General features: G+C 48.4%; 1 protein-coding gene across 1 annotated transcript; it reads right to left on the bottom strand.

The window, feature by feature from the left end:
• Positions 1 to 14,277: 14,277 nt before the first annotated feature.
• Fitm2 (fat storage inducing transmembrane protein 2) lies at positions 14,278 to 20,488 on the bottom strand. Its single transcript, XM_057781870.1, has 2 exons — positions 20,262 to 20,488; positions 14,278 to 18,185 (listed from the first exon to the last, which is right to left on the bottom strand). The coding sequence occupies exons 1-2, from the start codon at positions 20,432 to 20,434 to the stop codon at positions 17,570 to 17,572; spliced, it is 789 nt and encodes a 262-aa protein (XP_057637853.1). The 5' UTR covers positions 20,435 to 20,488; the 3' UTR covers positions 14,278 to 17,569.
• Positions 20,489 to 23,499: the final 3,011 nt, after the last annotated feature.

Below are 23,499 nucleotides of genomic sequence, written 5' to 3'. Positions count from 1 at the left end.
AACCTCCGCATAGTGCAGTATACAAATGAGATGTTACTGTTGCCAGCCTCCAAGTCAGCCTGCAACACACACACACGCACACTCACGCACACTCACGCACACTCACACACTCACACGGGAGAAAATCCTCATGTCAATTTCTGAAACAACCCACAGGCCACCATTGGTCTTTATGACTTCTCCCTTTCCCACTGCCCATAGGTTCACTGCTTCCAACAGTGCTTCAGCCAATGGGGGTGGCTTATTTGGAAATGACTTTATACCCCAGTGTAAAGCAGTCCTTAGGTGGCTGTGTTTTCTGTTGATCTTTTATGGTTGGATATGGAAGGAGTCCCTTTCCCATACATTATCTTCTGTGCTACCATGGTGGAGGAGCAACCCAGTGTGCCTCTAGCCAGTCAGGACCAATATGCCCAGCCAGGAAAGTAGACCATGTTTTTGCCTATAGTGCCAACGGTATAAGCCCAAAATAGCCACTCTGAGTGTTTAATTCAATGGTACCATTGATGTACTTCCACTTGGAATCATAATCTCTAAACTGTTGAAGTCCATGGGGCTGGAGAGATGGCTCAGCAGTTAAGTGGCTGCTTTTCCAGAGGACCTGGGTTGGGTTCCCAGCACCCACATGTCTACTCACAACCACCTGTAATTCCAGTTCCAGGGGTCAGACGCCCTTGTATGAGCTCCTTGAGACAAAGTGCTCACAAATATAAAATAATTTTTTTTTCAAATAATCAAAGTCCAAAAGTTTCAGGCTGGAAAGTGAGCTGCTTTTCCTTATTGCTATAATAAAATACCCAGAAATCAACTTAAAGAAGGGTTCATTTTTGGCTTATGGTTCAAGACCTGTTATGGAAGAAATGCATGGCAGCAGGAACATGAGGCAGCTACTCATACTGCAGAGAGAGAGAGAGAGAGAGAGAGAGAGAGAGGATGCTGGTGCTCCGCTGGCTTCCTTTCTTCTCTTTTAAGTCAGTCCAGGTCCTCAGCCACAAATGGCTCCACTCACATGCACTCAGGGTGGGTCTTCTCTCCTCAGCTCCTCCTTCTGGAAACACCATCACAGACAGGCCCAGAGGTGTATTTTCTAGGTGATTCTAAATCCAGTCAAACAGATAATGAAGAGGAACGATCGCAAGAAGCAACAGTTTTGTGGCTTGGATACAAGCCATCACGGGAGTAAAGACTCCCACCCCTGCCTCAGCACTGCTGGACTCGGGGTTTCCCGCTGTCCCACTGCAGGGGCTGCATCCTGTAGCTCAGAACTCCAGATGTGGGGCCCACCAGCTACCCTGGAACACAGCCTTCAGTGATCCACTTCAGTGTCCTGTAACTCCAGCTTCCGACTGTGATGGAGGAGTTACTTTCATTTAATAAAGAAACTGCCTTGGCCCATTTATAGGCCAGCCCTTAGGTGGGTGGAGTAAACAGACAGAATGCTGGGAGAAAGAAGCCGAGTAAGGAGTCGCCATGATTCTCCCACTCCAGACAGACGCAGGTTAAGATCTCCCTGGTAAGCCAGCTCATGGTGCTACACAGAATATTAGAAATGGGTTAGATCAATATGTAAAAGCTAGCCAATAAGAGGCTGGAACTAATGGGCTAGGCAGTGTTCAAAAGAATACAGTTTCCGTGTAATTATTTTGGTTCATAAGCTAGCCATGTGGGCGGCTGGGTGCCGGGGACGCAGCCCTGCCGCTCATGTTACAACACGACTGAGAGAGCACATGATGATGCGGTCTAACCACAGCCACATTTCTTCTGCTGTATCCTCAGATCTTTAGTGAAAAGCCAGCCTGGAAAGAGGGAATTCATGAGCCCATGCCTGCAAGGGTCAGGGAAGACGACCGCACCTGGAGAATAAGTACCTAAAAGCGCTGTTCCCTCCATGATGGAGACACTTGATTTAGTTGGTCTGCCATCTGGATGGCGAGTTTCTGTGGTGAATGGGGCCCTAGCAGAAACGTTAAATCGGTTTTGATGAGAGAAAGGCCGTGTTAAATCCATTTGCCACCTGTAGCTCAGTACCATGGGCAGTCTGTGGATGAGCAATTGACTGAGCACAAGGGTGACTAGGGAAAGAAAATGCCTGACATCTCCAAAACAGAGCATCATGTCCAACAGTCACAGGCCGTGTTCTCCTCTGCTGGACCAGATCATCCCCCCATCCTGTGCTCATTGTTAAAGCACCATCCACATGTGGACCCCCATGGGTATACTTGCTTCCAATCTCCCAGTCTTGCTTTTACCATTTTCCTGAGCATCCAGGCAAACTACCAATCCTATGCATGGGTATGAGGTCATATTTCTGGACCTCTGTCTCCATCTTGGTAAAATGGACCATCTTCAGGAGGTACTGCTTAGAATTCCCTCTTCTAGAAGCATCTGCCTCCTGCAGTGCCTGCCAGGGAATTCTTTCGGAGCTGCAACCATCCACTTCCACCTGGTATCAGGCCAGAGTTCCTTCTTCCTCTGTCAATTGGTCACAAGGAAAGAATCCACTGTGAGAACTCAGAGGTAGGACAAAGCAGAGGCAAGGTGGCATTCTTGATGCTATCTCACTGTCTCTGGATGCAGTGTTACTGGGTGAGCAGGCCTGGAAGGATAGACTGAGAGCAGCTGACACCGGCTCATGAACAAGAGCTTGGGTTGCAGTTACTTGTTGTCTCGTGGAGAGGTGTGCAGTGGCCTACCCGAAGCTGCTTCTCAAAAGGATCATTCTCATCTACAGAGGAGGACACGACCTTGTGCCAGGTGATAGTGGGACACGGGCATTTTCCTCCTCAGGACTTCTGTGGGTGTCATAGCGTAAGCATTGCAGTTCAGAATGAAAGGGATCCTGGTAGTCAGGAGCCAAGGAATACCACAGGTCACAATAAGCATAGCAGCTTTCAGCCCTGTTCTAGGGAAAGGCTTCCCCAGCATAACAGCTCTGCTCCAGCAGGAAAGAGCTTCCCCAGGGAAGCTGTTACAATTAGGCTCCTCCGGTTCCCAGGAGTATAACAACTCCGCTCTGCTAGGGGAAGGTTTCCCCGGCAAAGGCGTTACAGCCCTGCTCTGCCTGCACTGCTCCACTCTGGTGAAAAGTTGTTACTTCTCTCCTCCAGTCCATTCCAAATCTCATTCAAGAGATTTAATGGGAGGGAAGAATCCAGGAGAGTGACTGCCTCTGGCAGGGTGGGAAAAGGGCAGCAAACTGAACAGGCAAGAGCTTATACAGGGCTTCCTAGGGCAGAACTTTTCCAGGGAGATTTTCAGGGTGGAATTGGTCAGATTTCAGTTCCTTGAGCTCAGATTGGTTAGTTTTCTGTATAGGGATTGGTTTGTTTCCCTGCACAGGGATTGATTAGTCTTCTGCTCAGGGATTGGTTGGTTTTCTGCTTAGTTGATCAGGGGCAGATTTGGCTCTGGTTTCAGGGCCAAACTATGTTTCTTTCACTGGCCCTTTTTAGCCTTTTGACTCTAATTTCAGATCCAGGGTATATTTCTTTCACTGTCTCTGATCCTATGACCAAAGTGTGTCTCTTTGGCACTGGTTTCAGAGTCAGGGCGTGTTTCTTTGGTTCTGGGTTCAAGGCTAAAGCATTTCTTTCTTTCGCCTGGGTCTCAGAGCCAGGGTGTGTTTTTTTCATTGGCTCTGGTTTCAGGACCAGGGTGGATTTCTTTGTCTGGCCCTCTTACCTTATACAGAGGGCATGCCCACCTCTCAGACATCTTAAACACCATTGGCTCTGCGGAGTCGTGAGGTGAAGTTCAGCTGGCAGAGCATCTTAAACGCAACCTGACTCTGCCTTGGGACCCATTCAAAACTGCCAGTGCTATGGCTACTCAGTAAGCATTGGCAGTGCACACGAGTGGCTTGTGCTGTCTTCTGGATCCCAACCTAGGCACAACTCTTTCCTGTTCTTAGCAGGAGGGAGGGGAAGGGCTCTAGAAAGAACAGTCCAACCATTTCACTTCCAGAGAGAAGGAAAGATGACCATTTGGGGAGCCCGTGGAGGATACTCTGTGTGAGTCTCCTCTATCTGCCCGAAGAGGAGCACGGCAGAAGAGCAGTGTGGCTGTGGGCTCAGGATCTCTGGCAGGAGCTTGAGGAGAAGAATCGCCACAAACATGCCCAGAGCATGCTCTAGGCCACGCTCTATAAATAAGACCTAGTCCTCAGCCCAGGGGAGCTCCAGCATGAAAACTGCAGAGGACTACCACACACAGGACTCTGGGGCGGTAGGGGAAGCAGCCATGGCCCATGATAGGCCCTCGAAGGCTTTGCATAGAAGTGCTGACTCATTGGAGGAGTAGGAGGAGTGTGGTGTTAATTTTAATTATCAACTTAGCACAACCTAGAATCATGGGGGAAAGAGTCTCAGTGAAGGAATGTCAGGCAGTGGTGAGTCTGTGGGCTGTGGCAAGTCTGTTGGGGACTATCTTTTTTTTTTTTTTTCTGGTTTTTCGAGGCAGAGTTTCTCTGTAGCTTTGGAGCCTGTCCTTGAATTAACTCTTGTAGACCAGGCTGGCCTCAAACTCAGAGATCTGATAGTCTCTGCCTCCTGAGCACTGGGATTAAAGGTGTGTGCTTTTGTGTATGGTGTTTTGCATGCATGGATGTCTGTGCACCATGCATGCTTGGTGCCTGCAGGACCAGAAGAGGGCATCGCATCCTTGGGAACCTGTGTCACAGACTGTTGTGAGCCACCATGCGGGTACTAGGAGAAGTAGGGTAACGGAGATGGAGAATACTGCGTTATGAAGGTGAATTCCCAGGGGTTTTAACAGGAAGAACACGACGCCAGGGACTCAGGCGAGAAAAAGACCTCCGCTAACAAGATGAGCGGAATCTATTGTGAAGCCCCTCTGCCACCCCCTCACTCTGTCTATGCTGCTGTCCTGCCTCCCCCTGCGTGGCCTTCACCTGTATGGTCAAACTCAATCACAGGGGCTGGAGGCCTAGCGTGGCATGGCCCTGAGTTCCACCCCACAACCTCTTCACACCCAATCACAATGACGAACTAGAGTTAGACTCCCTGGCAGTCAGATCGATAGCCAGAGGGCCATGGTTAGGTAAAAAAGGTGGCCAACTTCCAAGGTGGCTTCTTCCTCACCTTCCTAACCTCAAACAAAAGCCTGGTGTCTTAAGACAAAGGCTTTGTAGACCGTTTTCCCTGCCAGTAGGACCCTGCTGCTGGACCGGCTCAACAGGTTCAAGGCCAGATCAGGATGTGTTACGTGACATTTGTGGGCCAATCGGCGCATCCTGTCTTTACCCCAAATTAGGTGATGAAGAGCCTTCAGAGACTTAAAAAACTACAGCCCTGAAGAAGAAACTGGATATTTGGCTTCATACCCCCTCTGCTTTGAAGAAGGTCTTTTTTTTCTCTCTGTGTGTGGGGGAGGGGCATGAGTGTTTCTGTATCCCCGATAATCACCTTTCTTCAACTGCTGATTCTGTTCACTTGCTCAAGATTTCCCCACTGCTACCCACCCCTACTTGAGATTTTTCCTGCCCTTTGGGAGAAAAAAGCCTGATCAAGATCCGCTAGACCAGTGGTTCTCAACCGTTCTTCCCAACCCTGCGACCCTTCCATACAGTTCCCCGTGCTGTGGTGACCCCAACCATAAAATTATTCTCATTGCAGCTTCATAACTGTAATTTTCCTACTGTTATGGATCATAATATAAATACCTGTATTTTCTTTTTTTTTAATTTTTTTATATTTATTTATTAATTATGTATACAATATTCTGTCTGTGTGTATGCCTGAAGGCCAGAAGAGGGCACCAGACCTCATTACAGATGGTTGTGAGCCACCATGTGGTTGCTGGGAATTGAACTCAGGACCTTTGGAAGAGCAGGCAATGCTCTTAACCTCTGAGCCATCTCTCCAGCCCCAATACCTGTATTTTCAAATGGTCTTAGGTGACCCCTGTGAAAGGGTCATTCGGCCCCAAAGGGTAGAGACCCACAGGTTGAGAACCACTGCTCTAGATGGGAACAACAACAAGCCCAGGTTTTTGTGTGCTAGGATATGGAAGGACAGATACAGGAGCACATGTGAATCCTAAACATGGAAGGATTTGATTACAAGGCTTCATGCAGCTGCAGAGGAGGCTGGGATAAAGTTTCTGGTTGGGTCACCAGTTGCAGGAGGGGATTTGGGGAGACAGGGAACAGCCTCTGACATAAGAAATAGCAGAACGGGAGAGCCAATGCCTAGGCTGGAAGGCTTCGACTGCAGCCTGAGGAAGAAATGAGAAGCCAAGGCCCTGGGACGTTCGTGCTCCTTGGATCCTGATCCCATTATTAGAGAGTTGGAGCCAAGAGTCCTCTCTCTTATCTCCTTCTGTCTCTGGGAATATTATAAAGAAAATCCGGGGTGCTGACAGGCAAAGCCGCTATCCAAGCAAGAACTCTATCACTCTATCCGCTGGGAATTATCTGTATGCTAGGAATTTCACACAAGCATTTTTATACAAAATCATACAGTTTTGTCTCATCGATGGAGAAGCTGAGGTTCAGAGCCCAAGTACCTGCATTGCAAGCCGTAGACTAAGTTTGAATCGCACGAGCAGCCTTTGCTACGAAACTGCAGCTCCTCCCACAGGAGGTAGGCTTTATCCACGCCCCACCGATGACAGGCATGTTGGTGGAGGGCTGTGACATGAGCAAGGTCTTCGCGTGTGCTGTGTGGTTGGGCTCAGATATGGGTACCATAGTGACCATTTTGAAATGAGCATGCCCCAGGCAGGTGCTGTCCTTCCAGTCTGGAACCCGAACAGATCAAGCGCAGGGGTTCCTGAGGGGGGCACAGGGGTACCTGAGGGGGGGCACAGGGGTTCCTGAGGGGGCACAGGGGCACCTAAGTGGGGCACAGGGATACCTGAGGGGGGAACAGGGGCACCTGAGGGGTTTGCAGAGGCACCTGACAATGCACAGAGTGCCCAGCGGGTGCACAGGGGTACCCAACAGTTGAGGTATGCCCTGAGAGTTAAGGCAAAAGTCAGGGAAGCACAAAAGGCATGAAGGGAGATTTGAGCTACTGCAACCTCTCAGGTCAGGACCGGAATACTTTCCCCCTGGACACGAAGGTCTAATCCAGGCAGTTCCCTGGTGGCCCGTCCTCTTCCCTCCTGGGCACTCAGACACTCATGAGTTTGTACCCTGGGTGGCCACACCTGACAGAAGGCAGCAAGGGGCAGCACTTGGAGAGGAGGTTCCTGTACCCCGAGCCCCAAACGAGCTGCTGGAGCCAGCATCTGGCAGCCCTCAGCACTGTCAATAACATGGCCCTACTTCACCCCGGCCGGCAACATGGACACCACAGATCAATGTCCTTTTCTGTTAGCTGTCCCAGAAATCAGCTCCCCTGCTTTCAGTTACCCAGACACCAGACTAGAGCTAGACCCTGGGGACATGACTCTCCGCATCTCCACTGCAAGGCTACACTGCACAGCTAACCTACCTACACTGCACAGCTACACTGCACACCTACACTGCACAGCTAACCTACCTACACTGCACAACTAACCTACCTACACTGCACACCTACACTGCACAGCTAACCTACCTGGAAGTTCGTCAGAACTGAGACCATTCCAAAGGAGCGGTGTCAACAACAGCACAGCTTAGGACCCAACATGCATCCAGAAGCCATTCATATAGTGACCCACAAGTGCTGTGACTTCTCCAGTGTTAATTCATCCCCAAAGCCCTATGGAAATTAGGGCACTGAGAGGTCGAGGAACTTGCTCACCACCACACAGCCAGCATGCCGGGTGGATCTAGGATGTGAACTCAGGTACTCTGGGCTAAATCCCTCACTCCTTTGTGTGTGGATGCTCTAGGCAGGGTGTATCTGACTAAGTGGTGACATCAGGGAAGTGGGATGGTCAGCCCTGACTGTCATCCTGAGCGATCAGGAGATGCCTGTGAGATTAGGAAAGCACGGTGACAGGTAGACTGTGAGCCCTTTGACCTATCAATGGTTTAATCCATTGACGGGCTCCAAATCTAAACCGATCATTGGGACGTGGTGGAACTGTGGAAGGTGAGGCCTAGAGCACCCTCCAGCTGGGTCCCGAGGATGTGCCTTTGCTGTTTTGAAACAGGGTTTTGTGTGGCTCAGGTTGACCTCAAACTTGCTATGTATCTAAGGACAACCTTGAACTTCTCTTTCTGACCCCACTTACCAAGTGCTGGGATTACAAACACGTGTCCGAGCATTGTCTGCTGTGGGTGGCCACTGCCCTGTAGGGTTACCATGGCTGCCAGAGGTAAGCTGTTTCCTCTCCTTCATGCTCCTGCCTGGGATGTTCTGCCTCCCCTCTAGCTTAAAGAAATAGAGTCAGCCCAGCCATGAACTGAAACCTTTCAAACCATGAGCCAAGATGATAAGATTTGGTGGCACACATCTTTAACCCTAGCACTCGAGAGACAGAGGCAGACAGATCTGCACAAGTCCCAGGACAACCATGCATACAAAGCCTGTCTCAGAGTCGGGCGGTGGTGGCGCACGCCTTTAATCCCAGCACTCGGGAGGCAGAGGCAGGCGGATCGCTGTGAGTTCGAGACCAGCCTGGTCTACAAGAGCTAGTTCCAGGACAGGCTCCAAAACCACAGAGAAACCCTGTCTCGAAAAACCAAAAAGAAAAACAGAGCCTGTCTCAAAAAGCAAAAACATCTCCCCCGCCCATATATTGTTCTCCTTGGTTATTTGTGTCACACTGAGGAACACTCTGCTCCGGATGGTCCATGCACTATTGGGGTCACTCATTCCCTTGTCTGCCCAGTCGGTAACACTCAACAGAAGTCCAGTCCAGGCCCCTGTGACTGGGGGATCTCAGTACACCGGGGCTCTTCTCCTTCTAGTCTGTGCCTCCTGAGTGAACCCCAGAAACAGGCTCAGAGGCAGACCTGACCGAGGGCACACAGCCCAGATCTTCCGCCTTCACAGCTGACACTACCTACGTCATGCATTCCTCACCACGGCTGTGTTCAGTTATTAGTAAGGAACTACAATCACTATGTGACTAACTGGCATCTGGGTCCTTGACATTTTTGCAGGCAGCTGTCAGGGAGTCTCCCTGCAAGCATTTCACGGCACAGCCCCTACCTGGAGATGGTTAGACCTGCAAGCACAAAGAGTGACTACTACCCGGTCATCGTTTGTACAGGAGGTGCTGCTCAACAGTAAAACTCTCCGGTCACTCGCCAGAGGTGCCAAAGCTGGGAAGAGAGCCCATCGGGGCCCAGGTGCTCCCGTCAGAATTCATCTGTAGGTCCACACAGAGACAAAGGCAGTGGGCAGTGAGCAGCTGCAGCCCAGTTTGCTGCCTGTCACTCACTGGCAAGCCAGCTGCCACTCAAGCCAAGTGGGCGTTTCTTCTCACATTGTTTCCTAAAATAAGTCCTAATGAGTTCGGGAGGGACTTTTTACCAAGCAAAAGAGAGAAATGGAGAGTGGGGCGGATCCCAGGGTTGCCGAGGTACTCTAGTCTACCCATCGCTCACTGGATGAGGGAACTAGGCCTGGAGATGCTGTTACTAGTTCAAGATCACAGCAGAAAAAGCAGTGGTGGAACCTGCCCAAGCCAGGCACTCTAACAGAGCCCAGAGCAAGGCGTGCCTACAGGTTCCACCAGCTGCCCAAGTCTGTCTTCAGTCTCCAGGGCTTCTGAAGATGAGGAAGTTAGGTTCTCCCGAAGGGCAGAAGTCATGGAATTATCTACATGACCTTGTGTGTGCCGTTCCTGTCTTGGCTTTCCTTTCCTTCAGGAGAGTTAGAATTATTTATCCTTTCAGACCAAAAGAAGTGTTACCTTCTATGAATGTGCTTCTGGATCCCTGTTCAACATTCCCAGGTCCCGACCTTGCACCAACACTCAGGACACTTGATGGTGGCAGGGGCTCTCCGTCCTGAAATGCAGTCCTATACCACACTTGGCTTTGTAATCCCAGTATATCACTTTAGCTAGGAAGGGGATGGCTCTGACTCAAAACTCCTGAGTTGGCTGCTGCAGGACCAAACAGCATGAGAAGATTCTAATCTCGGATCCGAAGGCTTTCAGCACACACCACGCAGAGGTGCCAAGTAGGCCAGGCTGCCAGCAAGTGGGCGGAAAGGCACAAAATGCTATTTTGTGTGTGAAGGGTCCCAGGGCTGAAAAGTGACCTTGCCCCAGTACACTGTCACTGCTCAATAGCATTCTGTTGGCGAGGCCTACCTCTCTGCTTCTGCCAAGGGGCCAGCTCTCAGGCCCGGCTGACCCAGACCTCAGGATCCAGTGACAGAGAAGAGAGTAAGGCAGGCGGAAGGATATCAGTACTTAGGGCAAATGTCTTAGGTCTTTTGACCTAAGTGTCTCTTAGACAGACACTCCAGCCGTGAAATGACTCCTGTGAGCACAATTCAAGAAAGGATTAGAAGGTGGCCTGAGTCTGAGCCAGTGAAGTGGCTCATGGGTAAAAGCACCTGCTGCCACATCTAAAGGACTAGGTTTGACACCCAAGGTCCACGTGGGAGGAGAGAACCAACTCCGCAAAGTTGTCCTCTGACCTCTATGTGTAGATTACGGCTCATGTGCACAAACACATGCATCATACACACAATAATAATAAATAAAGTCCTAAAAAACAGAGTCAACAAGGTGACTACTGGGGAAAGGCACCTGCTGCCCAGCCTAACTACCTGAGTTTGATCTGCAAGTCATACACGGTAGGAAAGAATTAATTCATGCAAGTTGTCCTCTGATCTTCACATGTGTGCCATAGCGAGTGCACACACACATGCACACAACACACACAAATAAATTTAATTTAAAAGTTAAAGTTAAGTCAGGTGGTGGTGGTGTACATCTTTAATCCCAGCACTTGGGAGGCAGAGGCAGGTGAGTCTCTGAGAGTCTGAGGCCAGCCTGATCTACAGAGTAAGTTCCAGGACTGATGGAGGAAGGTCATTGGCTAATAAAGAAACTGCCTTGGCCCATCTGATAGGGCAGAATTTAGATAGGTGGAGTAAACAGAATAGAATGCTGGGAGGAAGAGGAAGTGAGCTCAGACTCGACAGCTCTGCTCTCTGGAGCAGACGCCATGCTTCCCTCTCCCCGGCAGACGCGATAAAGCTCCGACCCAGGATGGACGTAGGCTAGAATCTTCCCGGTAAGCGCTCCTTGGGGTGTTACACACATGAATAGAAATGGGCCAAGCAGTGTTTAAAAGAATACAGTTTGTGTGTCATTATTTTGGGGCATAAGCTAGCCAGGCAGCCACGAGCTGGGCTGTGGGAAGAGGCCCACAGCTCCCTACTACAGATGGCGCCCACGTGGATAACTGAATCTCCAGAAAGCTTGAGAAAGCTTGGGAAAGAATAGAGTAAAGCATGTTTTCTTGGTAGCAACATTTTCTCGGGTCTGCTCTGCTTGCTAGAGGCAAGCAAGTGCTCTCATCTAAGAGAGGCTTCCTGACTCAGCTTTAGCTGTGAAACCTTGCAGCTCATTTAAGAGGTCCTGCCACGAAACACTTAAAACGGTGTTGGTGAAAAGCTGAAGGTATACTTTTCAGTTTTCAGCCGTAGCAGGAAAAAAGTTGTGCTGTTTTAAAATGCCGGCTTTGTGGGCCATCCTGCCAGGGCAAACTCTGACTGTTTGAGGCAGGAGGTCAGCTACAGAGAGAGCATTTGAGTGTTGTAGCTTGTTTGCTAGCAGGGACCTTGAAACGCCACAGAGTTGTGGTGATAAACATGGCTACAGCTGGTATCTCCGCCATGAGGCTGGAAAGCTAAGGAATGTGCTGGATCCAGCCATCAAAGCCACGGCTTTCGTCCTACTGATATTGCTCAGTAATTTAAAGGCTCGTGTGGTCAGAAAAAGAGAGAGATACAGTAAAGAGAGATTCAAAGACAAAGAAAACTTTAAATGATTTACAGTGTGTTTAAAAATATATACAGGCTGAAAATTAAAGTTCTTAAAAGTAAAATAAGGAAGAAAGAGAGTAGTTGGGTGTGGTAGTGCACACCTTTAATCCCAACACTTGGGAGGCAGAGGGAGACTGACCTCTGAGACTTCAAGGTGTGGTAGCACACGCCTTTAATCCCACTGCCTGGAAGGCAGAGACAGATCTCTGTGAGTTCAAGGACAGCCTTGTCTAAAGAGTTATTCCAGGACGAAGATATACAGAAAATATAAAGTAAAAGTAAAAGTAAACAAAATAGAGTTAAAATAAAGCTGCACAAAGATGGAAATTACACAGAGAATCTTGATACTGTATGCTATTATGCTCTCTTTGAATTGTTTGAATGCTGAGGAAGGAGCAACAGATGCTAAAAGATATTTGTTTATAAATGCTGCTGAACTAATCCAAGATAGATATTTTCAAAATACCTTGACTTCAGAATTTGGATCTAAGGATATGATACTTTGGAAAAGAGTTTCTTCTTTTGTTTTCACAGAGGATGCGACCCTGTGGATTTCTTCTATCCCAATATGGTATGATAGACCACGTCCTCCTGAAGGGTTGCTGTGAACACCTTCAAAAAATTACTTTGCTCAACTGCCGACTGAGAGGAACCTAGCACACAGGTTATACCATGAAAGACTTGATTAACAGCGCCCCCATTCAGCAGGAAGCAGTTTGGAGAGAAAAAACTGCGCCCATGTTCCCATATATTGTTTATAAATGTTCTTTTACATTTAAAGGGGGAGATGATATAGATGTGAATAATTTGCATTGATATGAATCTTGGTTTACTGATATTAATTTAAGGTCAATTTTATTATATGTGTATGTATTTCTGATATTGATTAAGGTATTGTGATTGTATAGTTCATTTCAAAATGTAATGTATATAGGTTGTTAATGGATAATTATTAATAGTCAAGTTTGTAGTCATGTTAGTTAGATTTTCTAGATGTGCATGCATATATTTCAGATAGGCATTCATCATATCTTTCAAAGACTAGAGAATATGGTATTTTAAATGTTTTAATAACTTAGGGTTTTTCATGACAATGAGACACTCTGCTCCTGGCAGCACCAATCTACTTCAAGAAGAAAGAAGATGGGCATCGAAGAGGATTCTTAGGGAGTTTGATAGCTATTTGGGCAAGAAACTGCTCTTGCCTGGACTATTGTATAAACTGGACACAAAGAACCCGCAGAGAGAGGACTGCTGAACTTGCCTAAAGGTGAGATGATCTTTTGGGGTTCCTGATTCATGAAAGAGACATGAATTCATGCGAGACATTCTGCAGGACACAGCAGATAGTGACTGAACTGCCTTTGAAATTTCCTGCTTCATGGAAATGTCTGCTGGAAACTATGGGCCTGTAGGCCGAAGATGGATGCCCCAACGGTACAGAGAAACTTTGGGTGACTGTCAAGGCAGCGAGATGTCTCTGTCATTTCTAGAGTTTGAAAGTTGCTTATTTTTTGTTTGCTTAGGTAATATTATATCCTTCTGGAGTCTTTGATAGAGTTGAAGAATAGATAGATAGTTATAGTTTTCTTTAGTTATGATAAAGATAAAATAGATGTAAATATTGTAACTGTAATTCTTACTTGATAACTGTTTTGCTATATGTAATTTTGCTATGTTAGAGCCTTTCCTTTTTGTTTAAACAGAAAAAGGGGAAATGATGGAGGAAGGTCATTGGCTAATAAAGAAACTGCCTTGGCCCATCTGATAGGGCAGAATTTAGATAGGTGGAGTAAACAGAATAGAATGCTGGGAGGAAGAGGAAGTGAGCTCAGACTCGACAGCTCTGCTCTCTGGAGCAGACGCCATGCTTCCCTCTCCCCGGCAGACGCGATAAAGCTCCGACCCAGGATGGACGTAGGCTAGAATCTTCCCGGTAAGCGCTCCTTGGGGTGTTACACACATGAATAGAAATGGGCCAAGCAGTGTTTAAAAGAATACAGTTTGTGTGTCATTATTTTGGGGCATAAGCTAGCCAGGCAGCCACGAGCTGGGCTGTGGGAAGAGGCCCACAGCTCCCTACTACACAGGACAGCCAAGTTGTCTTGAAAACCAAAAAATTAAAAGTAAAAATAAATAAATAAAAATGTTAAAGTCAAAAAAGTAAATTAAAAAACATATCCCAGCACTCGGGAGGCAGAGGCAGGCGAATCTCTGTGAGTTCAAGTCCAGCCTGGTCTACAAGAGCTAGTTCCAGGACAGGAACCAAAACCACAGAGAAATCCTGTCTCGAAAAACCAAAAAAAAAAAAAAAAAAAAAAAAAAAGAAAACAAATACAGAAAGGAACACACCAAACTCAATAATGTGGGATTCCATCATCTCTGGTATACTTTAATTTGCTTGTTTACACATGGGCTCTGTGTGTACATAACAGTGGCATGAGCCATTCCTAAACACAGTCTGGTACCCAGACAATGACAGATGCAAATGGAAGCGAGTGAGCAAACCTCCACCCGGGGAAGCAAACACAGCATGGCACGACTCTGGTCAGATGCCCCAAAGACTCATGTTCAACACCTTGGGACAAAAGACACTTTGAAAGATGATATGAGATTTTCAGTAGGAGACCCAAGCTCTGAGTGTTCCCTAAAAGATGTTAGTTTCTCTGCTTTCTCTAGAGGAGCCAGACCATTCTAAACGCTGTCAAGAAAAAGACTTGGAGGTAACAGCCTGATTAGCCCTCATCCTCAGCATCTTACCGGTCACCTCCTTTCGTGCTGAAAGAATCGCCTCCACTTTACGGGCAAGGGCAGCAAGGCTCGCACGCTGGTCAGGTGGGTTGGGAGTGATGCCGAGACTCAAACCCACATCTCACGGCTGCCCCAGTCCACTCACCCACGCCAGCTTCCTTGCACAGGAGGGAAGGCATGCTCCTGAGAAGGTAAGGGTTCCAAGGAACTCGGGGTGTAGCTCAGGGGTAGAGGGCTTGCCCAGCATGCACAAAACCCTGGGTTCCCAGCCCTGGCATTGAGAGAGGAAAGGGAAGAATACCACGAATATGCACATGTAATATAATCCATTAATATGTAGAGAACGCTGTGCACCTAAGAGTTCCCACACGTAGTCAGTTTAAGGTTAAACCTGGTCAGACCCCGTGAGTAAACTGTCTGGGGCCTTGATGTGACAATGAACTTCTGGGTGCACAATGGCTGCTCCTTTCTGTTGTCACATGACGCCTGAGGGACTTTGCCTGGACCAGCTTTACCATCTTCCCCAGGCCCATTCTCACCCTGGGGATGGGTGGAAACTCCTAGAAGGTGAAACATGTTTTCAGTCCCTACCAACTCACCACAGCCCCTCACTGACACCTCACTGCCCCGCGGTGACCCTCACTGCCCTGCGGTGACCCTCACTGCCCCGCGGTGACCCTCACTGCCCTGTGGTGACACTCATTGCCCGCCTTCCTTCCCCTTTGGTAACACCACCTCACATCATAAATCATCATTGGGCAAGTTGACGACAGGTTACGAAATACATATTACAAATATATCCTTATATTAAAAAAAATTACTTAGTAGCCAGGTGTGGTGGCTTTAATATTAGTGTATTTTTAATCTCAGCACTAAGGAGGCAGAGGCAGGCAGATCTCTGTGAGTCGAAGAACAGCCTGGTCCACGTAGTGAGTTTCAGGAAAGTTGGGGCTGCATAATGAGACCCTGACTCAAAAAAAAAAAAAAAAAAAAAAAAAAAAACAAAATTAAATTAAATTTTAAAAAATTAAATTAAAAGTAAGAAAGAAATTACTCTTAACTAAGCATCTAACAGCCCGAGTCAGGACAGGCAGGCCAAAGCTTATTAGGCAGCGCCGTTACCCAGCTCTGCTGGGTAAGAGGCGTCAAAGCAGCTACAAGGGTGATCATCCAAAAGACCAGCACTCAGTGTGACAGGCTTAAGAGATCACCTGGGAGAGGACAGGGGTCCTCTTATCGGAGACTAGAAGCTCGCCGTGTGGGACATGCATGACGAGACTTCTAACCCTAGCAATCTCAGTGAAGGCCACATAACGACATGGCTGAAAACCAGGAAGAGCTGCAGAGAGAATGTCACCGCTATTGAATGTCCTCCTTTTAGGGTGGTTCTGTTGATGGGACAAGGAAAAGGAGGCGGGGCCAAAGTCATGCCACTGTGTAATATGGATAACTTTGCATGGTGGTGGTACGTAATATGGGTGCTTCTGAATTATCATAATCTTCTCCAAAGGTAAAAATTCCTTGCCTGTGCCACTTGTCCTACGATCCTATGACCCTGAACCTTATCCCGTCTCTACCAATGGTAGGTGGGCAGGAAGGCCTCAGTACCAATAAGCACTTCACAGAATTACTCTCTCAGCTCAAAATCCATTAAATAAAGAAATGCCTGCTTTCCAGTTTGACTCTTGTTGTTTGTTTTATTTTTATTTTATTTTATTTTTGAGACAGGATCTCGAACTCTACAGCCCTGGCTGGTCTGGACCTCACTATATAGACCAACCCGGCTGGCCTCAAACTCACAGAGATCTGCCTGCCTCTGCCTCCCTAGTGCTGGGATTAAAGGTGTGCAGCACCATGCCCCCTGGTTCCAGTTTTATTCTTAACAGAGGGAACAACCCTATGAGGTGGGATTTAATACAATATGCCAAGAGTTTTGTTTATAAAAAGTTAAGTTAGTGTTCTAAAAAACAAAACAACAACAAAAAACCCTCAGAACAATTTTCACACGCCAAAGTGCAGTACTGAAGCTTTGTCAACAAAGAACAAATGCCACGGTGACGATTAAACCATAAGCCCTCATGCAGGGGGGAAGAGGGGGAAAATGTGGTTCTCGGTTTCTGCTCCAAAAACCAACACGTAGCCGGGCGGTGGTGGCGCACGCCTTTAATCCCAGCACTTGGGAGGCAGAGGCAGGCGGATCTCTGTGAGTTCGAGACCAACCTGGTCTACAAGAGCTAGTTCCAGGACAGGCTCCAAAACCACAGAGAAACCCTGTCTCAAAAAAAAAAAAAAAAAAAGCAAAAAAACAAAAACCAACACGTAACAATAGTGCAGACGGGAAGATCTTACCACTGTTCACTACATAAAAATCATCCAGGCACTGCAGGGCTGTGGCCCCCGCTGGGAACTGGGCATAGCCAGGTGCAAATGTCAATACTCCAAAGAGGAGGTGGATTACTATAGCCAGAGAGTGTGTTTTAGGCATCGGGGTGTTTAATAAAGAACCTGCCAGAGATAAATGCTCATCTTAGGATCGGCCGTGGGGAAACACTGTTAAAAGGACCAGAGCCAGGGAGACCACAGCAGAGGGAGTCCTGCAGCTCTGGTTCCCCTTGACCCACATCATGAGGCTGTCTGCCGTCCCTCTGCTGAGCCTTAGCTCTCCCTCAGCGAACAGATCAAGGTCACATCTTGCCAGAGATGAGAAGTATTGGGCAGGAATGGTGGTGAGGCCAGCATGGATGGCATCACCAGCAGAGTCTGAGGCCTGAACGTTTCCCAGACTCCACCCCACCACAAAAGTGCCTAGTAAGCATGGTCTCTGAAGTGGGACCAATAGTTCAGCCAGTCACCGGACAAAGTAGGTGGAAAATCTATCAGCCATTGTCCTCCTGTCCCCACTTGTTTCTCTTTTATTTCTTGTAAGTTTCTCGCTTCAAAGTCAAACTAGAGCTCTGGGGAGGAAGCCCGGGAGAGAAGGACTTCAGGTACCAGTACCCGTATGTCCCGTACCAGCCCAGCAAACCAAAAAAGGTGCCAAACACCTTCTGGATCAGGTCGTGGAAATAAACGGCTGTGCACAAAAACATCCATACCCAGATGAAGGTCAGAAAGCCCAGGGCGACAACCAGGGTGGTGATGGCAGTATGGAGGCGGTGGCTGCGATCCGTCTTTACCTCGTCCAAAACGGCCATCTCCTCCACGATCATGAGTGCACAGAAGGTCAGTAGGAAGGAGTGGCCTGAGATGTCAAAGCCGTGCCAGAAGCCCCCTTCCCGGTGGCACTGCTGCTTGCTCCGATGCTCCTGTCTGATGCCCTCCAGGGCTGGGGACTGGTAGCAGCTGCCTGTGTAGTGTTCAATGTTGGAGAAGAGGGCTGTGCAGACATACCAGATGGCTGTGCCAACGAGCAGCGTGCTCAACCGCCGCAGGACCAGGCCGGCCTTGCCCGTCAGGTGGTAGTTGGTGAGGGCAATGAAAGGCAGGAGGAGACAGACTGTCCAGGCCCAGGCCACTTTAACAAAATACCTGACAGAAGAGGAAAGAGCAGGTGAAGAGGAGACATGGCAGACAAGAAATGGCATCATCATGCTTTGGGTATCTAAGCTCCCAAGGGAAGTCAAATGAAACCAATCAGAGTTGTCCACCCAAATAGCTACTGTGTTTGAGTCCCTACAACATGCTTACCCGTGCTTTATTTCCTAAGCAGTGAAATTAGTTCATCCATAACTGAGCCACACAGATGTGTCATGACAGAGAGGAGTTCATAAGTGGTGGACTGGGGTTCAAATCCAGGGCCTGCAATTTTCCAGTTGTGCTACTTGCTCAGGAAAGCAAGACCTGAGCTTCTATCAAAAGTCAGATATGTTTACACACATTCACTTCCACAGAAAAATTCACAATCAGCTGAGGAGGAAGGGGTCATTTGTCTTTAAGTATAGCCCAGGCTGGCATCACACTGCCTATATAGCTGAGGATGGTCTTGAACATGGATGGATCCTCCTGCTTCCACCACCCTAGTAACACCATTGCAGGTATATGCAACCACACCCAGTTTTACATGGCGCTGGGGATCAAACCTGGGGTACATGCTAGGGCAGCACTCTCTCCACCAAGGTGTACCCCCGGCCTTCATTTGTCCCATTTTACAGACAGATTCTGGGGGCTCAGACAACCGAATACTTTGCCAGCCCCACCCCCACACACACCAGCAAACACAGACTGAGCTACTCTTGCCCAGCCCCAAAGCCCTTTTCTACCACACCAGTGGTAGTAAGTAAGGCTACTAAGTCTTATAAAAATAAATAAGAGCTTTACTTCAAGGCACAGAACCAGGGTTCCGATCCTGACTCTATTTGTTGCTGTATCTTCAGGCCTCAGATCCCTCAGCTGGTGAAGCGGAGAGCACCAAGCAGTTCTCAAAACCTCTTTCAGGTTCAGATTCAGTGAGTCTCTGTCGGTTCCCTCCCATCAATCATCACTATGTCTTGAAACAAAACATTAGAATCCATGGCTACCCCTAAGCAACAGACTAGCGTGCCAGCCTGCTGGGCTCCTGGTTCATTAGGCCAGATAAGACAAGAGCTGCCAGGTCTGCCTGCCTGATGCTCATGAAAGGTGGCCGACCTGGGAGTGAGCTGCAGAAAACCCACAAAGAGATCTCAGGCAGCTATCACCATCACTCTCTATTCTTAGCCCGGCCACTCAGTGGGTAAGGATGAAGGGGGGCCAAGGACAGAATGCCTCGTTCCTAGGTTCCAGTAGTTTCTCAGACACCACCAAGGAGACTGACACTAAAACCGTCATCGGCATTGATAAGGAAAGCCTTGCCAAAGCTAAGGGCTGCCAGAAACCCGACCCAGCTGCCAAAAAAAAAAACAGTTTTAAGCAGATAAGAAGAGTTAGGCAGACTCTCAGCTTGCTGGAAACTCTGGTTTTAGGTTCACAGCGAAGGAGCAATTTCAGCTTCCAAACTCCCTGTACTTGCTTCAACGGGGCTTTGTGCAATAGACGTTCGATATGGGTGTTTTAAAAGACTAGGAAAGAAGTGGGAGGAGTTAGAGAGATGTCCCAAAGAAGTCCGCCGGGGTTGCTTTCCTGGGCAACTGCCATGTACTTTAAACGACTGCGAAAAGTCCAAGGAGATCCAGGAGAAAGGTCACCGGCGCGGGAGGCTTCACTCTTCTACCAATACACGGCCCGAAGGGAAAAACTTTGCAGGGTGGCGGGTGGGTCTAGAGGTGGTCTTTAAGACAACGGTGGGGATTTCTGTCACAGGAGTTAGGAGAGGGGTGCCTGACAAGCCGGCAGAAGGGAGGTGACATCTCCCCAAACAGGACAGGGGCCAGAGCCTAACTGGGAGGGAGGGGACGGTGAGCAGCAGCTTCAGAGCATCTCAGACACACTGTCCCCTCCGACCCAGCCCGTCACCGGCCCGCCCGTCAACTCGGTCCTCCTATCGGAATCCTCAAACGTAAGGCGCGAGTGTCACTCGCTTTCCCAGGGTCCCCGCGTCGCCACAAGCGCGCGGACGCGGCTGTCAAGGCAGGTATCCCTCCCGACGGCTCGCCCACCCAGGCAGCGCCCGGAGCCCGGTGCACTCACACGTTGAGGACGTTGCGCTTGTTGCTGAGGTAGCACTCGGGCAGCGGGGACAGCTCCTTGAGGGCCGAGCCCGCCAGCATGGCGGCCACCAGCGCCCAGGGCAGGTAGCGCCGCACCGCCGCCCTCACCAGCGTCCCGCGGAGAAACCACGCGCAGCGCTCCAGGTGCTCCATGCCGGACCTTCTCGGCCACCGTCCGCCTCCCGGAACCCTCTCGGCCACCGTCTTGCCCTTCTACCGGGCTGGTGCCACCGACTGTCTCTGGGCGCATGCGTGCTTCCCGCAAGTTCCGCCCCCCCAGGGGAGCGCGTACTCCCTCTAGTGGCCGTGAGTGGACTTTGCAGCGCGCAGGTCTGTAACTACCTTGGCCGCTCTTCCTTCTCTAACCTGAGCGCCTCCAGGCGACATGCTGCCAGCACTGCAGGTTTCACTTAGTTTGCGCAACCTGCTCTGCTCATGTTTGTGCAGGTTTTCCTGGAGGTTGAGGAAGAATAATTGTAGCCCAGTAGGAATTAGATCAGGGGTCAGGCATCATTTGGTTCCTCGCAGAGACGCCTCCGTGGGATACTTGCTTTTTTGATCTGCAAACAACAATAAGCGGGTCACTCTTCTTAAGAGCTAGTTTTTAAGCCGGGCGATGGTGGTAAACGCCTTTAATCCCAGCACTCGGGAGGCTGAGGCAGGCGGATCTCTGGGAGTTCGAGGCCAGTCTGGTCTACAAGAGCTAGTTCTGGGACAGGCACCAAAGCTACAGAGAAACCCTGTCTCGAAAAACCAAAAACAACAACAACAACAACAACAAAAAGAACTAGTTTGTGGACCTAGGAGTTCCTTATGGCGGTTCAGATACAGGGTTTGGGGATTTTATTTTTATAAATTTTACCGGAAAGTAATGCCACAAAATAATTACTAAATTTTATTTACTTTTGTTTTGTTTTGTAGAGACAGGGCTTCTCTGTGTAGCCTTTGCTATCCTGGAACTCACTGCAGACCAGGGGGGCCTCCAACTCAGAGACTGTCAGACTTTGACTCCTGAGTGCTGGGATTAAATGCATGTGCCACCATGCCCAGCCTTACTTTGTTTTTTGAGGCAGGTTTTTACTCTGTTGTTTCGAAAATCCTCTTGCCTCAGCCTCTCAAATGAACTAAACTTAAAATTTAAGTTGATAAATGTATTTTTATTTAAAATGTGGATGTCTTCATTACTTTTCTATTGCTGTGGTAGAATACCATGACCAAGGCAGCTTATAGAAGAAAGAGTTTATCTGGGGCTATTGTAATCATTTTTCTATTGCTGTGAAGAGACACCATGATCAAGGCAACTCATAAAAGAAAACATTTAATTGGGGGCTTGCTTTCGGGTTCAGAAGTTTAGTCCACTGTCATCATGGTGCCCAGCTTGGCAGCAGGCATGGTAGGCACTATGCTGGAGAGGTAGTTGAGAGCTACAACCTGATCCACAGGCAAAAAGAGAGAGAGTCACTGGGCCTGGCACGGGCTTTCGAAACCTCTAAACCTACTCTTAGTGATATACTTCCTTCCACAAGGCCACACCTTCTAATCCTTCCAAGTCTATCACAGGTTACAATCTTTTGTGACTAAGCATTCAAATGTATGAGCCTATGGGGGCCATTATTACTCAAATATCACAGGGGCTTACAGTTTCAGTGGGTGAGTCCATGACCATCACAGCTAGGAACATGGCAACAGGCAGGCAGGTGTGGTACTGGAGTAGTATCTGAGAGCCCACATCTTGAGACACAACCTCTGGGGGAGAAGGAGGGAGAGAGAAGAGGGAGAGAGCTAGCAAGAGAGAGGTAACTGGCAATGGGTGGGCTTTTGAAACATCATACCTCCTCCACCTAAGCCACACTTTCTAATCTTTCCCAAATAGTTATATCAGCTGGGGGCCAAGCATTCAAATATATGCATCTTTGAAAGCTATGTTCATTCAAACCACCATAGTGATTCTGGAGAGATGGCTCAACATGTGTGGTAGTTTGAATGTAATTGACTCCATAAGCTCAAAGAGAGTGGCACTATTAGGAGGTGTGGCTTTGTTGGAGTAGGTATGACCTTATTGGAGTAGGTATAGCTTTGTTGGAATGGGTATGATCTTGTTGGAATAGGTCTAGCCTTGATGGAGTGGTGGGTATGGCCTTGTTAGAGAAAGTGTGTCACTGTGGAGACGGGCTTTGAGGTTTCATATATGCTCAAGCCACGCCCAGTGTCTCAGACCACTTCCTGTCGCCCACACAAGATGTAGAACTCAGTTACCTCCCAACACCATGTCTGCCTGCATACTGTCATGTCCCACAATGGTGGCAATGGACTGAACCTCTGAACTGTAAACCAACCCAATTAAATGTTTTCCTTTAAAAGAGCTACCGTGCTCATGGTGTCTCTTCACAGCATAGAAACCCTAACTAAGAGAGCATGTAACAGCATTTGCTGCCAAGCCAAATAACCTGGGTTTAGTCCTTGGGACCCACACTGTGGAAGGCAAGAACTAACTCCTGTAATGTTCACACACACACACACACACAAACAAATGTAATAATAAAGCGACTGTTGGGAGCTGGAGAGATGGCTCAGTGGTTAAGAGCGTTGCCTGCCCTTCCAAAGGTCCTGAGTTCAATTCCCAGCAACCACATGGTGGCTCACAACCATCTGTAAAGAGGTCTGGCGCCCTCTTCTGGCCTTCAGGCATACACACAGACAGAATATTGTATACATAATAAATAAATATTTAAAAAAAAATAAAATAAAGCGACTGTTTTGTTGACTGAAAATTCTGGGGACCGGGAGTTAGTGGAGTTCACATGAGGTGTTGGTGACTCACTCACTCAGTTTTGTGCCAGCCTGTGAAGCTGGGTGTCAACATCAGGGATTCCCAGCCATGAGTCCTTCCCTAGCCACTGTGTTATAGAATCTAACACTTAAAATCAAGATAAAAACTCAAACCCATCACTTTCTAATTATTTTCCTATGTTTTATTATTATTTCTATTCTTGTTATCTATTTAGAGTCAGGATCTCATTATGTGGTCCTGGTTGACCTGGAACTCATTATTGTAGAAAGGGCTGGTTTTGAACCTGTGGCCACCTTCCTGTCTCTGCCTCCCTCTTGGGTGTGGGGATTACAGACATAGGTCATCACACCCAGTTTACAGTTTATCTGTGTTCTTGAACTACTTGCATCTGTTGTGCCTGCCTGCTATGCTTCTGTGCTCTCTTCCC

The sequence above is a fragment of the Chionomys nivalis genome, chromosome 9 (assembly GCF_950005125.1).
Source record: "Chionomys nivalis chromosome 9, mChiNiv1.1, whole genome shotgun sequence".
In the NCBI taxonomy this organism is placed as follows: domain Eukaryota; kingdom Metazoa; phylum Chordata; class Mammalia; order Rodentia; family Cricetidae; genus Chionomys; species Chionomys nivalis.
The sequence above is the reverse complement of the archived record's forward strand: the minus strand, read 5'-3'. Positions and strand labels throughout refer to the sequence as shown.

Excerpts from the sequence above, each read along its gene's own strand:
- Fitm2 (XM_057781870.1), bottom strand. The coding sequence starts at position 20,434 with ATGGAGCACCTGGAGCGCTGCGCGTGGTTTCTCCGCGGGACGCTGGTG. Across the intron at positions 18,186-20,261 it reads AAGCGCAACGTCCTCAACGT|GTATTTTGTTAAAGTGGCCT; the intron begins GTGAGTGCACCG and ends CTCTTCTGTCAG.